Below are 15935 nucleotides of genomic sequence, written 5' to 3'. Positions count from 1 at the left end.
CCAAGCCATGCTTGAAACCTCCATGATCCTCAATTAGGATGAGTGGGTTTGAGAATGTTAATTTTCACTTTCTTGTTTCCTGTCATTTTTACTCACATCTCTCCTTGCGCTTGTCTTTGATATTCTGTTATGTCTTGATTTATTTTATTGATCTTACTTACTCTACTCAAAGTGGTACTAAATGCAGTATTGTATTTATTTGTTTTGAAATTATCCCGAATACCTCATAAACACTTGTGTTCATTTCCGTACAAAACTGTTGTAAGGAATACAGATGTATATGATTATTAGAAATTCTTATGTGTATGCTCCAAGCTAACTGACGTCCCTCTCTTTTTCTCAGGGTATAAAAAGCACTAACATCAGTAGTAAAAATCTATCTGTGCTTAACAATATGGTTTGTACTTTAAATGGAACTTACATTGAAAACTCTGACTGTAGTATCTTGGAGTACTTTAAAAACTGTAGTACGCTGACTCCAGACCAGGCTTCATCCATCCAAACTGTACTTTTGAAGGGCAACACAACATACGGGTACGAATTTTATTTTTAACATATTCAATTTGTCTGTAAGCAAATAAAGATATCCTGTTGTTATCAAGGTGCCCAGTGTGATAAAAGTGAATGAAATCTGGAAAGACTAAAAAATAAAATAATGATAAATACAGTTGCATGTTCCTCTGACTTTTTATTAAGAGACTACTGTCATTTCTAAGCATTGCTTAAAAAAGACACAAGTAACAAACAATTGTCTAGCAGTTTTACTTATTTATTTATGTTTGTTTTTTGTATTTAAATAGTGAGTCAATGTTAACTGCAAAACCCATATTGAGAGGACAACTGTATCTTTTGCCTGCTTTATAGATTGGGGTAAAGCTTACCAGTATGCAAAGGACAAAGTCTAGCATTATTTAGTTTTTAGTTTGTTTTTTTTTTTTTTTGCATATTTTCTGTTCAATTTTTGTTTCCTGTGGAAAAATAAGCACCTTGCATTATTTCAGTTTGAAGTGTTGCAGGTGAGGCAGACATCATTGGATGGTAAAAAATAAACATTGAGCTTCACTCAGGTGATCATTGCCTGGGGGCCGAATTTTTGCTTCCCATTTTATTAAAGCAAAAGCAGTAACAGCATGTTCATCACATCAGACGTACAGTGCATCCAGAAAGTATTCACAGCGCATCACTTTTTCCACATTTTGTTATGTTACAGCCTTATTCCAAAATGGATTAAATTCATTTTTTTTCCTTAGAATTCTACACACAACACCCCATAATGACAACATGAAAAAAGTTTACTTGAGGTTTTTGCAAATTTATTAAAAATAAAAAAATTGAGAAATCACATGTACATAAGTATTTACAGCCTTTGCCGTGAAGCTCGAAATTGAGCTCAGGTGCATCCTGTTTCCCCTGATCATCCTTGAGATGTTTCTGCAGCTTAGTTGGAGTCCACCTGTGGTAAATTCATTTGACTGGACAGGATTTGGAAAGGCACACACCTGTCTATATAAGGTCCCACAGTTGACAGTTCATGTCAGAGCACAAACCAAGCATGAAGTCAAAGGAATTGTCTGTAGACCTCCGAGACAGGATTGTCTCGAGGCACATATCTGGGGAAGGTTACACAAAAATTTCTGCTGCTTTGAAGGTCCCAATGAGCATAGTGGCCTCCATCATTCATAAGTGGAAGAAGTTCGAAACCACCAGGACTCTTCCTAGAGCTGGCCGGCCATCTAAACTGGGCGATCGGGGGAGAAGGGCCTTAGTCAGGGAGATGACCAAGAACCTGATGGTCACTCTGTCAGAGCTCCAGAGGTCCTCTGTGGAGAAAGGAGAACCTTCCATAAGGACAACCATCTCTGCAGCAATCCACCAATCAGGCCTGTATGGTAGAGTGTCCAGACGGAAGCCACTCCTTAGTAAAAGGCACATGGCAGCCCACCTGGAGTTTGCCAAAAGGCACCTGAAGGACTCTCAGACCATGAGAAAGAAAATTCTCTGGTCTGATGAGACAAAGATGGAACTCTTTGGTGTGAATGCCAGGCGTCACGTTTGGAGGAAACCTGGCACCATCCCTACAGTGAAGCATGGTGGTAGCAGCATCATGCTCTGGGGATGTTTTTCAGTGGCAGGGACTGGGAGACTAGTCCGGATAAAGGGAAAGATGACTGTAGCAATGTACAGAGACATCCTGGATGAAAACCTGCTCCAGAGCGCTCTTGACCTCAGACTGGGGCGACGGTTCATCTTTCAGCAGGACAACGACCCTAAGCACACAGCCAAGATATCAAAGGAGTGGCTTCAGGACAACTCTGTGAATGTCCTTGAGTGGCCCAGCCAGAGCCCAAACTTGAATCCAATTGAACATCTCTGGAGAGATCTTAAAATGGCTGTGCACCGACGCTTCCCATCCAACTTGATGGAGCTTGAGAGGTGCTGCAAAGAGGAATGGGTAAAACTGGCCAAGGATAGGTGTGCCAAGCTTGTGGCATCATATTCAAAAAGACTTGAGGCTGTAATTGCTGCCAAAGGTGCATCGACAAAGTATTGAGCAAAGGCTGTGAATACTTATGTACATGGGATTTCTCAGTTTTTTTATTTTTAATAAATTTGCAAAAACCTCAAGTAAACTTTTTTCACGTTGTCATTATGGGGTGTTGTGTGTAGAATTCTGAGGAAAAAAATGAATTTAATCCATTTTGGAATAAGGCTGTAACATAACAAAATGTGGAAAAAGCGATGTGCTGTGAATACTATCCGGATGCACTGTATCAAGCTGTGTTTTACTGTGGATCACTCATCTTCATATGTGCTTAAGCATGGGACTCAGCCTGGGATATACAAAGATTTCTTCACTGACATCTGTGATATTGTTTAATATGTTCTTTTTTTTGTATTGACTTCAGTTGTAGCAACAATGATTCAGCAAGCTACATGGTACCTATATATGTCTAATAATGACAATTAATTAAATTTAAATACTGTTTAATCCAAGTCATAATCATTTGTAGTTTGCATGTTCTCCCCTTATCTGCATGCATTTTGTTCTCCATATTTTTTTGGTTTTCTTCTCCCATCCCAAGATCTGCAGGTCAGGATGACTGGTGACTCTACACTGTCCCAGCATAAGAAAGTCTAGGCGTGTGAATAAGTGTGCTGCCATCTAGGAATCATTCCTGTCTTGTGCTCGATGCTCTAGCTCCTTGCAACCCAATGAAAAGAGTACATAGAATGAATGTATTAATATTCCTTCTTCACTTGTAACTGTTGTGTTTTTTATTTTAACAAAAGCAAGGTACACACTCATGATTAGCTAACAATCACTCTGAATTCAGCAATGGGCCAGTAGACACCAGTCCCCATCACCAACCACCATAATTGCTCATTTCTTCCAATTCTTAAAAATTGGTAAAAACAGACATATCGGACATATGACATTTGCTTTCCATAGTGCTTGTTGTGTTGCTTTGCCTGCATGCATCGAAATTGAATTTTTGCAATTTTTAGAAATTTTCGTCAAGTGACTACTCACAGTGCATGCTAGAGTCGGCAGTCATATATGAGCTTAAACTGCATTAGCACATTTAGTGCTCAGACTATACGTGTACAATGCACACTTACCACAGTTACTGCATAATGAATTTTACGAAATTTTATAGCACCATCAGAAAATTGACTTATGAGACTGGTAACAATACAAGACCGCTGACTGAAACTTCTCATATTACAAACACTCTCATACTTCACGTGAACAATGGCCAATGAAGCTGAAATTCTAGCTGACTCAGAAAATCACTTGACGACTGCCAATCGGGCTTAAAGTCATGCTAAAATCACACAGTATATGCTGGTTAAAGGCATCTATGCTGTGCACATGCCCAGTGTAGGTGAACAGTTACATCATACAGTATACATTTTTACTTCTTTAAGTGTGGATGACAACACAAGTGCTGTGATAATGCTAGTGTGGATGGAGTTTTAAAAGAAAATGTATTACTGTGAATGTAGCCACAGGCAGAAGAAAAGCCAGAGGTTCGAAAATGTATGGCAGAGCGAGGAAGAAGTGCTTAGTAATAATTATTTTAGAAACTGACCAGCTAACCCACTGCACAGACAGAAGATTGACGTGTTGTGTTGGTATGCCCGAAGAGGCACTAGGGTCTATTTGTCTGTCTTTATTGTATGCTGTTGTTACTCCCCATTTTATTTAACTCCCTGATGTCTTTATTTGTTACAAACACAACTTTGTATGCACTTTAATAACCTTGGCATTCGTTTTGGGTTTTTGGACGGCTTGAGAGCATCTCCTTTCATGCATGGAATTATCTGAATTGAACAGAATAAGCTCTGTATATTTTAAGTTCAATTTATATTCTGTATTTTTTAATTAGTAAGTGCAGTTACAAATCTTATTTGAACAGCCACTTTATTTGTTTTACTTATTTGTTTTAGAAAACCTTCTAACTGGACAATTCAGACACTGCTTAATCTTGGAGAACTTCCCTTTTACTTTAACAGAATTTTTTGGTCCAAATTTAAAGTGGTAGGTAAAAATATTTTTATGCTTGTATATTTCACTGTATGCCTAATTATCTTATTATTGTTGTCCTGGGACCCTCAGTGGTAGACTTTATAGAAAAAAACTTAGCAAGTAATACATAATAACACTGACTTAATGTATAAAGCGTTCTAAGCAATTTATATTCTCAACAGCAGGCTAATTCATTTATAATCTCTCTTCAGGCAGCATTTTATTTTACAATATATGCAATTTTAAGTACTTTAGTTTGTCGAGGTTTAAATGCATTGTGAGAGCCACAGTAATAACTAATTAAACTATAATACCTCCAGTGATAACTGTTAGTCGTGCAGTTTACAGATAAAGACAAGGGAAAGTTAACAGGAGTGCAGTTTAATATTCTTTTTGCAATTTGTTAACAGGCAGATATTATTACCTTTCTGGAAGTTTTTGTTCCCAAGATAAAGTTAGCCAAAATAAACAAATCCACACTGACTAATCTTTACAAGCAACTTAGCCCAACAAGACAACGGAGAGATACAAGTAAGTGACATTTTGCAATTTTGTTTTTAAAGTTGACTCTATTGTTTTATAGTTGACTATACTTAAAAAATGAATTTAAGCAAATGTGAAGAAAAGAAATGGAAACAAAGCTAGATAAGTGTTATATCTAGTTATTAAACACACACGGTTTTCAGTAATTACACTAAAGGTTCAGTTGTGTTTAAACCTAAGATAAAGCCATGAGATAGTTGTTGATGGAAGCCTGATCTTTTTTTATGCAATTTGCAGTGGACTTTTCAAATGAAACTCAGGGTGAAAGTTCCTAAATAAGTTATTTTATTTCAAATTTTTAAATTTGCCTCTATCTTTAATTTTTACCCAAAAAGGTTGCACTACTGGAAATATCACCACAGATATTATCAAAAACTCCAACCTGGAAATTCAGTATGATGTGTCTCAGTTCTGCCTGTGTTTAAGTCCACAAACTGTGAACGACAACTTGGCACTCCTGGTGGAAAATATTTATCTTGAACCCAACCAACAATGTATCTTAGATAAATTAAATGAGGTAAAATAATGCTATTTAAGGTTTATATAATTATGTATGTATGTGTGTGTGTGTGTGTGTGTGCTGTATGTGGAAGTTACATTTATTTTGTTGCCTATTTTTGCACAATTTGCTTCCTAAACTTGAGATTAAGATTTTTGTTTTTCTTATTTGTACACTAGACAACTATAGTTTACAATTTGAACTCTATAATTTGAATGAATTTAAGAAAAGGCAAGAGAGATATTCCTGATAATTCATGACAGTATTATAGTACACTTTAATGTTCACATTTAGCAAATGTAATCCAAAATACAATGCTAATGTCTGACCTTCTGCTTTAGCAATATCCATATGAGATTCCTGAAATCCAACTTCAAATGCTTGGACCTGTTTCTCGATTGGCCACCTTGGAAGACATTGACAAATGGACTGTCACCCAGGTTGATACCTTAACAGAATTACTGAATCCAAGTGATGGCAGCTGGCCTCCTGATAAGGTACACTTTTATTCTGCTTTTACCTTTTAAATATAAACAAAAAAAAAAATGGTACTTGCTGGATTTGTGGCACACCACCCTTGAACCCAGTCACTTTTCATAAAACAATTTTTGCTAATGTGTGCCGTTACATTTTCAGTTTCACAATGCTGTTGAATGGTAGTGCGGCGCCCTTAATGAAAGAAGTAAACTGAGAGGCAATAATAACATATTAACAGTGGAAGGGCTTTAAGTTAGAAATAAACAAGAAAACTGAATTATTTGAAGAGTGTTTTTATCTAGATCTGAAAGTGTTTACATTACGAGCATTAGTGATAGTGCTTCTGTAACTGTACCATCTAGTGCACCTAAAAATCTGCAGCCACCCAATTTGAAAAATGACCGTACAAGTCCAGGTAATCAAATCTATTCACAAATTCCCAAAATCGCATATCTCAGACACTGTCAAGATAGGAGAAGATCCTGTTGGACCTGTTCACAAGTATGAAAATAGTCAGAGAAATTACATGAAAAGTAAGGCCAGGAGAAATTTCAGCACAGAGGTTAGACAGAGTTGGAAATCTGTAAAAAAAAATATTTTTGGGGGATTATGTTTTCCTGTATTAAATACATACTTTTTATAGAATTATTTCAGATCAGATTTTTATTTGATTGCTGCATTTACACTGCTTTAATATTAACAGTTTACACTTGAAAATAAAGTTATATTATAAGTATATTTTATATATATATATATATATATATATATATATATATATATATATATATATATATATATATACACACACACACACATACACAAAGTAAAAAAAAAATACTCTATTAAAAAAATCTGTTTAATCCCTGAGAAAACTTGTATTTATAAATTTAAGGGACTTCAGTTGTATATTCATTATGACTTGTGCTTTTATTTTTCAGAGTGCACTTTTAATTACAAAATTCTTAAATGCTGGAAATACATTTAATTCTGCAACACTTAAAGCAATTGGTGGTGAAAACTTGTGCTCTGTGGACATCTCTGTCCTGGAAGCCATTGATGCTCAGGAGCTGAGGTAACCTGAATTTCACATAGTTTGCCATAGATGCTGCATAAGGTTTGAATAGCATAACTTTGTGCCTATTTGTTTTAAAGCATTCACTCTAAAGGTTATCTGAAAAGATGAATGTTTAGAAAATATATTTATGAAACTGTTCTGGTTTCTGCAGGGATGCAGTGCCATTGAATATTTCTTCATGTTCCTACGACAAGCAGCAAGTATTGTATAACAAGATCTGTACTGCTTACAACCTCCAAACAATTACTCCACTGCAGAGTTTCATTGTTTTAAAAGACTATTTGGGTGAGTGCTGATTGAATACGTATGTGACTACTAAATAGCTGAAAAATAGTTTTTTTGTACAGAAATTAAACTCCCACTGTGTGATCTTGAAATGGATTAGGAAGGCTGAAAAATGCCATGTTATTTTCAAATTAATTCTGCCCTGTTATATCAGAAAAGATATTCTGTCCAACTAATATGTAAAAAATGAGTCCAGAAATTACCATTTAATACAAAATATATTGCTGCTATAGTAAAATATAAAACTAAATACACCTAATAAAATATAAAAAGAAATAAAGGGAAAATAAAAAATGTACACGCAAGATTTAAAATTTGCATTGCTAAATGCCAGTAACGCATATTTACTTCAGTATGTATATGGTTCAAAATATAAATGTGTTTATATTTTAACAATAATCCTACATGCTCTTTCAAAGTACAGAAATGAATCTAACGTGTCTGCTTTTACATAGGTGGCGCCCCACGGAAAGATATCTTGACTTTTGCTTCTGGGAACATTAACATGGATATGTCAACCTTTCTAACTTTGGATACAAGCATAATAAATGTAAGCTAACACTTTCTTTAATGTTCCTAAAACTAAAACAATCCAATACAAAGTGCTGTCTTCCAAAACTCACAAGCAGCAAATTTCAAAGCCAAGCTCATGTCCAAATCTACATAGTCTGGAGCTGACAGATATCTTCATTCTCAGCTATCTAGAAAAGGCACATGCCAGATGCTGAAAGCACTGACAAGAGGAGCTGCCACTGCTGCCACCCACCATTCAAATCACTTGATAGTACCACAGTATACAGCAGGTACATGTAAAGAGCACGCTGAAATTCTTACTTGTGTGTGCTATTCAACATGTCGCCACTTTAAACTCTCAGTCATTATAACTACCTTACATCACATCTTTGGCATTCCTCACCTGAAAAATTCCAAAACATATTTGTCATTAACAGACAATCAGTAGATTCCAGGAATTGCCTGAACTGTACATAGTATATACTGCTGCACTGTTTAAAGTTCACACACTTCAACAAAAACATTACGAGCAGCCACTGTAAAGAATGCTATCTGTGCTTTTAGATGACTGTGACAAGATCTCTGGGTTTAAAATTAATTTGGATGAATGCATGCTTTTTACATTTCTCTCTCTAGCAGGCTGTACTACATTTGATCCCTTTCTGCGGACTTACATTTTATGTATTTGGGAGTTACAATTACAAAAAATATAAAGATCTTTTAAACTCTTTTGTATCTTGATGGAGATAATTATATAATTTGCACAAAGAACACCAACATAAGTTGGAGCTTTTAGGAACACTCTTCATATTTCAAAAAATTTGCATTTAAAATTTTCTGACACCATATAGAGTACTGAGTTCTATCACTCTAATAACTACAAAACAGTGTTCGCTTCAGGAACAGCGCCAGCCAGTCTTTCCCATACTTTTTCAGTAATGGACAAACCCTACAGTGGTATTTTTCAACAACCTTAAACTAAATGTAATTTACTATCTGGATTATCAGTTTGTTCTGTTATACCTCTGCCATTTGCCCTGAATAAATAAACAAGCCATACATTCCTAGCATCATGCTACCAGTGGATATTAAATATGTGTATATCATCATTAATTGTGATGAAAGTAAATTACCAAATCCCATTAAGCTCCAAAAATGTTTCTGTTTTTTAAAAAATATCACAACACTGAAAATATGTGACATGAGGCATTACTGAGCTCATTACATTTCCCTTAACCTTTGTCTGCATGTTTTCTGAAGCTAAAAATGAATCATGGAAAATAATAAGAGACAAATTTGACAGAAGGCAGAGGAACTGCTCAGCCTATCCATAAAATGATAAAGTCTTTTATAATATCATTTATTAAATATACATTTGTTTAAGAGGATCACTTAATATTTCCTCTTCCTTAAATTCTTGGTAATTCTGGGATGTGCACTCTATAGCCTTCCTGCATGTTTTCTATTTCTCTTTGCAGCTCTGCTCAATCATTAAAAAATCTAAATTAGATTTGGTTTCTGCGGTGGGTTGGCACCCTGCCCGGGATTGGTTCCTGCCTTGTGCCCTGTGTTGGCTGGGATTGGCTCCAGCAGACCCCCATGACCCTGTGTTTAGATTCAGTGGGTTGGAAAATGGATGGATGGATGGATTTGTTTTATTCTTTGAGCCACTGCCTGCAATATAAAATCAGATGATTTTATAGTATTGTCGCATTTTGTTGCGACAAGGACACTCAGCAATCCTGTAAACCTCTCTGAAACAGATACCAAAGAGTATCAAAGGAGCACAGCTCAGCCCTCTCTCTGATCTTATCGTTCATCTGGCCAAGCCTGTCTTTTAGCTCATTGTCTTGGCATCTTATTTCAGGTTGTGGTTGGTTTCTCAGAATAGTGCAATTTACACTTGTCAGTTACTCAGTCTTTGTCCAACCCACTATATCCTAACACAGGGTCCAATCCCAGCCAACACAGGGTGCAAGGCAGGAACAAACCCCGGGCAGGGCACCAGCCCACCGCAAGGCACACACACACACTAGGGTCAATTTAGGATCGCCAATGCACCTAACTTGCATGTCTTTGGACTGTGGGAGGAAACCCACGCAAACACGGGGAGAAAATGCAAACTCCACTCCAGGTCTCCTAACTGCGAGGCAGCAACGCTACCCACTGCGCCACCGTGCCGCCCTTTACACTTGTTATTTTTTTAATTATTTGGAAACGTTCAGGCCTACCAACTACTTATAAACTGAACATTTCATACATAATCTGATATACAGTGGTTAAACTAAATAAACAAGAAGACTTTTTTGTTAACCAGGGTGATGCAGTGGTCAATGCTGCTATCTCACAATTCCATAGCTCTTAGTTCCAATCCTGGTCTGGATACTGGATACCTGGTCTGTGTTGAGTTTGTCTGTTCTTCCCATCGCTGCATGTGCTTTTCTCCCACATCCCCGAGATTAAATTAGATAAACTTTTATTAATCCCATGAAGAAATTCAGATTAATGTGTTATCCAGTAGTAACTGGCAGATCCAATATGGAAAGGTAGGCGTAGGTGTGCACATTTGACTTTGCCCTGCCTACAACAACATCTGTATGGTGTCTTATACACATGTTTGCACGTCTCTATTTTAAAGATATTTAAGACTGACATGAATTCTAGAAATGTGTATTTGTAGATTTTAAGTGAACTACAACAGGCATTCCTTATCGGGATCCGGAAAAGTTGCCCCCCGCATTTCACCCATGATATAATTTCACCCCAGACATTTTTCCTATCACCTACCTGGATCATTTAAACTTTTTTTTTAATTACTATTACATGTATTTTCTTTTTTATTTATTTTTTTAAATATCGAAATAGCATTCCATAGAACTAGAGTTACTGGATTTCGCGGAGTTTTTTTGTCAGCACTGTTACTCAATTTAATGCGTCCGAACTCCCTACGGCCGTTACGCGGCGCGCGTTTGCTCTTTTCACCGCCTGGCTATCTGCAGTGCATCGTGGTGCTGAAGAGCAAGCAGCGTGTCGCAGGCAGTGCAATATCAAGATACGTGCCGTATAGTATTATAAACATTTACAATGGCAAAGAGAGTTCGTCAATAAGAGGCAAAAGAAAACTGACAGATGACGACAACCATATTTACGTGTTTTCAAAGAGAACGGTAGATGAACAACATGGAATCAGGGTTTGTGAAAAACGTTCCACCTGCAAAGGTCGTGTTTAAGTTTTTGGCAATTTTAACATGTGCATTTATTAAACCGAAATAAATTACCGGTACAAGAAATAAAAAAAAATTAGGCGCATTGTTTATGTTTCTATAATCTACACATTATCTACAGGGGGCACATTGTGGAAGGCGAAATGTGGTAAGGGTAGGGTTGCCAGATTAGAAAATTAGAAATACGGGACACTCTTAAAATCTCTCTCTATATTACTATATAATTTATACATGCCCCCTACACACCCAGCTCAATATATTATATAAAAGTAGAGACATAAGGTAAAAACATAAAGCAGGGAATTTAATGGGTTATGAGGAAAACAAAAGTAAAATCGTTTGAAAATTATTTACTGAAAGTGCAATTACACACACCACAGTTTAATTCAAAACAGCTTCTGCCTTGTTTGATAAATGTCGATTCACTGGAATGAATATTCATCGTGAAATTTACACTTACATTGTGGCATCTTGGGATGGATGGATGGATTAGTTTTTAAGTTAGAAAAACAGCGGGCCGTGGTGAGTTGTAACAACACACTTTGTTGACAGTCACTGTATGCGGCAACGCTGATCCAGAACTGCACAGCAGCGCGGCTGGAGAGCAAAACAGTAAGAGTGTCGCCGTCCTCAGCCAACCACAGCGACTGAACAAGCTGCAGACAGGCAGCAAACACTCGTTTCCTCGTTACATTTGGGTTATTTTCATCAAGAGAATCTGAGAAAAGAAAGTATAACTACTTACAAAGTTAGAACTAAGTACTGTAAAAAGGTAGCAAAAATATTTTTTTATTATGAAATTTGAAAATGAACTAAATACGGGACATTTGGGTGTTCCTGAAAGGTCAGTACGGGACAGGGGACAAAATTATCAAATATGGGACATGATCCGTATATAAGGGACGTCTGGCAACCCTGGGTGAGGGCAAAATGTGAGAAAGGGAGAATCCAGCAATATCCACCATTGCTATTATACACTACATGACACTTAGACTTAGAAAAATGTGCTAAGATCTGAGAAAGTGAAAAGGCCCACTTCCTGCTGTTTAGGCCTAAAAAATGGATGTGCTTAAATTATTACAAATACGCTCCAAAAATACACAGGAAAAACACAAAATGAAAGCACATTGTGGCAAGAACTACAGAAATGAATAATCTTTTCATGAAAGCATTCCAATGGTAAACAGTTTCAAGGCTTTCACATATTTTCTAAAATGTCTGCCATTTTTATTTTCCTTACCAATTTCAAAAATGTGGTCCACCTTGTCATTTTAAAAAAATGATGCCAGATGTATACCTGCTGAGATGGGCAGTTCTGTGCTGGCACTTGCACATATGTTGGTTGGTTAAGCACATCAGAAGGAAGTTTTTTTCTTTTCTTTAGAGACATTTTATTAGTAGCTTCTCAAATAACAGACCAAATAAATACAAACAGCTACAAGTCATGGTCTTCTGTCTGTTTAAATCCCTCCACAGCAACTCAGTGTGGCCAACGTTAACGGCCTGCTTGGCTACAACACTAAAGATCTGGTGGCCAATCAGAACAACCCAAAGATCCAGGCATGGATGGAGAATCAGCCGAGGGCCGCAATCAACTCTCTTAACCTCGGACTGCAGGGCGGATACACGATCAACGCTCCCAGCGGTGTTATGAATTTTGTAGCTTCCATACCAGGTTGGCTTTCATTGTTACATTATCTTTCATTTCACGAGGAGCATTTTGACATTTATTTCAAGTATGGATTTTTTGCTTAAATATGTATATGATGGTGTTAGTCATTTTCAAAGATGTCACTGGTGTAGAACTGGTGTAACGACTTTGTTGATGTAATTTTGTGATAATGTGTGAATTTCTACTTGGGATTAATAAAGTATCTATCTATCTATCTATCTATCTATCTATCTATCTATCTATCTATCTATCTATCTATCTATCTATCTATCTATCCTGCCGACTATACTAAAATATCTATCTATCTATCTATCTATCTATCTATCTATCTATCTATCTATCTATCTATCTATCTATCTATCTATCTAATGTTTAACCAGTCCAAAAATGAGCAGTTTTCTACTTAACAGACTTGTACTCCCTAATTTATACCTCTTAGTCTGCATATTTATTAGAAAGCATTAAAAAAGCTAAATGAATTTGACACAAAAATCTGAAAAGTGACTTTTTTTTCCTTCTGTTTTTTTCTTCAGAGAAAAGCAGCGCCAACCTGATGCTGCCCAACATGCTGTGGACAATTTTCATGACCGTCGCTGTGTTTGTATTACAAATTGTGCTGTAAAAAGAACCTGAAGAAAAATAAGAAAATTGTGCAAGTCCTTGTATTGTAGATCCTTTTATTGTTTCCATATGAAGAATGTAATTTAAACATTTGAGTAGAGAATTCAAGGGCTGACCAGCAAAGCTAAACAGGCTATAAAACAATTGTTAATTTATTTTTATTCAGACTTTATACACAAATTAAACTGTAGCATCTCATTTACTTATGTTTTATTAGACTAATTTGTCAGCTTCTTTATTTTGCTTTTCTCTTTGAAAACTGCCAATATAAAGCTTCTGTTTAGTGTACAGAATAACAGAAGAAAAAGGGAAGCACATTATTATTCCTTTCACTCAAGCCTTAATGTATCTGATTTTAATATATGTGAATTTCTTCAGTAATTGATTTTTTTTTTTTTAAATAAAGACAATAAAAGCGAATTTTATTTTTGGGATCAAAGATTGTACTGTAGATAAGCAGTTTATGATTTTGTGTAATTTATGGTTAATCATTCTGAAGATATTTTTAACAAAGCACAGCATATTAATTCTGTATATTTGTATCTTAATAAAAGCATAAATCAAAACATCTGTCCTGCCTTCTTCATCTAATATATTAAGCTACATTTGTGTTTGTCCTTTATGCACATGCACACCTTATCTCCATCAAACATTCATTTCCAACATTTACTGGCAGGTTGGGGCCCCCACTGCGGGCACTGCTGGGTACCCCTGCTTGTGTTTGTTCTGGTATGCAAATCCACACCACTGAACCTTTTTCTCCTTTGGAATTAATTTAGAACCTGCACTTTATGCCGTGCCAGGTAGCCCTGCTAGTATCTGTATATAATGACAACATATGCATCGGTAACATACACATCCACCTCAATAAAACGATAAGTGTATGCGTGTCCGTTTGCTTGATATATCTTGGTCATTCCAAAAGATGGCGTATCACAATCACTATTAGAAATGGAATGCATTGCATGTGCTATTCCAACAGGAGGTGCATCACAAACAATAACACTGCTTTAACAAATCCCATATCAAATGGCATACAACAGAGACATATGCATTACATGGTTCACTGCAAACGTTAACATTGAGGTCTGCGTTGATTACTTACATTTCAACCCGTCTTAGATGGGTAGGAAAGAGAGGTTGTGAACACCCGCTGATAGCATGTTGTCGTGCCCACCACTATATGAACCCACCTGGATTGAGACCCAAGTGCAGTGAGTGACACCAGTGGAAGAAAATTATGAATACAGACACACACACACACACCACTGGAATGCCCCGATTTAAGCAATAAAACACAGGCAGGAGAAAGCGTCAATCGTTATTCTTTATCTAAATCTCCAAAGAGGCAAAAAGAATGATATCAGTGTTTTTGCAAAGAAAAAAGTGTCCTCTGTGCTATATTTATATAATCCATTGATTAGGTCACTACTCTTTAAAAGGAATTCATTAGAAATTCAGAAAACTTAACATGATTGGTTACACCCAGTTGCTAACAGGACATGGCAGATGTTGATACCTTAGATCAGTGGTCCCCAACCTTTTTGACAGCAAGGACCACTTTATTAGATGCAAATTTTTCCACTGACCGGTCGGGGGGGGGTGGGGGGGGGCAGTTTTATACACAATTTACATAACATTTCTATTATTATTAAAGTTATTAAGCAGTTCGCATACGTTTGCATTCTGAGATTTTTCTTCTTTTTTTGCATATAACAAAGACATATGCTTTACATTTGCCATTCCAACAGATTGCACATCACACACATTAACACTGCAATCTTTTTTTCGTGTCTGCCGTTTCTATAGGAGGGTGACAATGAGTTAAATTCCAATGGATGTTTTTCAAATGTTGACAAGTAATAAGCAAAAGGAATCACTGAAAACCACAGACAACAAAAACAGCAAAGAAAAAACAGTACGAGGAAAGTTCGAAGAAAGAGATTTTTTTACAATGTTTCTGTTTGGGGATCGTTGTGCACAACTGAGCTGCGACCACAGATCTAACTGCTCTGTGGAGGATTCATTCAGGCATTTCAAGGTCACTTTGTTGTAATGAAAGCATCTGTTGAATGTACTTCGTAGTAACGTGATTTCTATAGACTCATGTCATATGGGGAAACTGTCGGGACCATAAAAATACTTTGTTGTAATAGTCTCTCACCTCGGTCTCTCTCCTCTCTCTGCACCGCTACAAAGCCTGCGCCCGCCAAGCGTTCTGAAAAGTCTGAGTGAGTCTCCGTTGCCGGCAGTTCTCTCGCAGCCCGGCTGTCAGACGGCTGCAGCCCGGTAGTGGGCTGCGGACCGGTAGTGGGCCTTAGATGACCACAATTTGATTGATAGTCATGTTTGCTTAGGATGTACAGTCAGTCAGTCAGTCATTATCCCACCCGCTATATCCTAACTACAGGGTCATGGGGGTCTGCTGGAGCCAATCCCAGCCAACACAGGGCGCAAGGCAGGAAACAAACTTCGGGCAGGGCTCCAGTCCACCA

The 15935-nt window shown here is 36.9% G+C and overlaps 2 protein-coding genes across 2 annotated transcripts in view; both read left to right on the top strand.

Annotated features, from left to right (window-relative positions):
- LOC114661228 (uncharacterized) overlaps positions 1-13889 on the top strand; it is a 54948-nt gene extending 41059 nt beyond the window's left edge. Inside the window, exons 27-36 of the mRNA XM_051933962.1 lie at positions 344-534; positions 4453-4543; positions 4942-5062; positions 5410-5591; positions 5915-6070; positions 6989-7122; positions 7277-7410; positions 7866-7960; positions 12624-12822; positions 13353-13889. Of these exons, the coding sequence (XP_051789922.1) occupies positions 344-534; positions 4453-4543; positions 4942-5062; positions 5410-5591; positions 5915-6070; positions 6989-7122; positions 7277-7410; positions 7866-7960; positions 12624-12822; positions 13353-13441 (1392 nt within the window). The 3' untranslated portion in view covers positions 13442-13889. The remainder of the gene's footprint in view (positions 1-343; positions 535-4452; positions 4544-4941; positions 5063-5409; positions 5592-5914; positions 6071-6988; positions 7123-7276; positions 7411-7865; positions 7961-12623; positions 12823-13352) is intronic.
- Positions 1-15935, top strand: part of LOC114661422 (uncharacterized) — a 251958-nt gene that overhangs the window by 69267 nt on the left and 166756 nt on the right. The gene's annotated exons all lie outside the window — the stretch shown is intronic.

Source organism: Erpetoichthys calabaricus, chromosome 11 (genome assembly GCF_900747795.2).
Source record: "Erpetoichthys calabaricus chromosome 11, fErpCal1.3, whole genome shotgun sequence".
NCBI lineage: Eukaryota > Metazoa > Chordata > Cladistia > Polypteriformes > Polypteridae > Erpetoichthys > Erpetoichthys calabaricus.
Note: the sequence above shows the minus strand (reverse complement) of the source record. Positions and strands in the feature narration are given on the sequence as shown.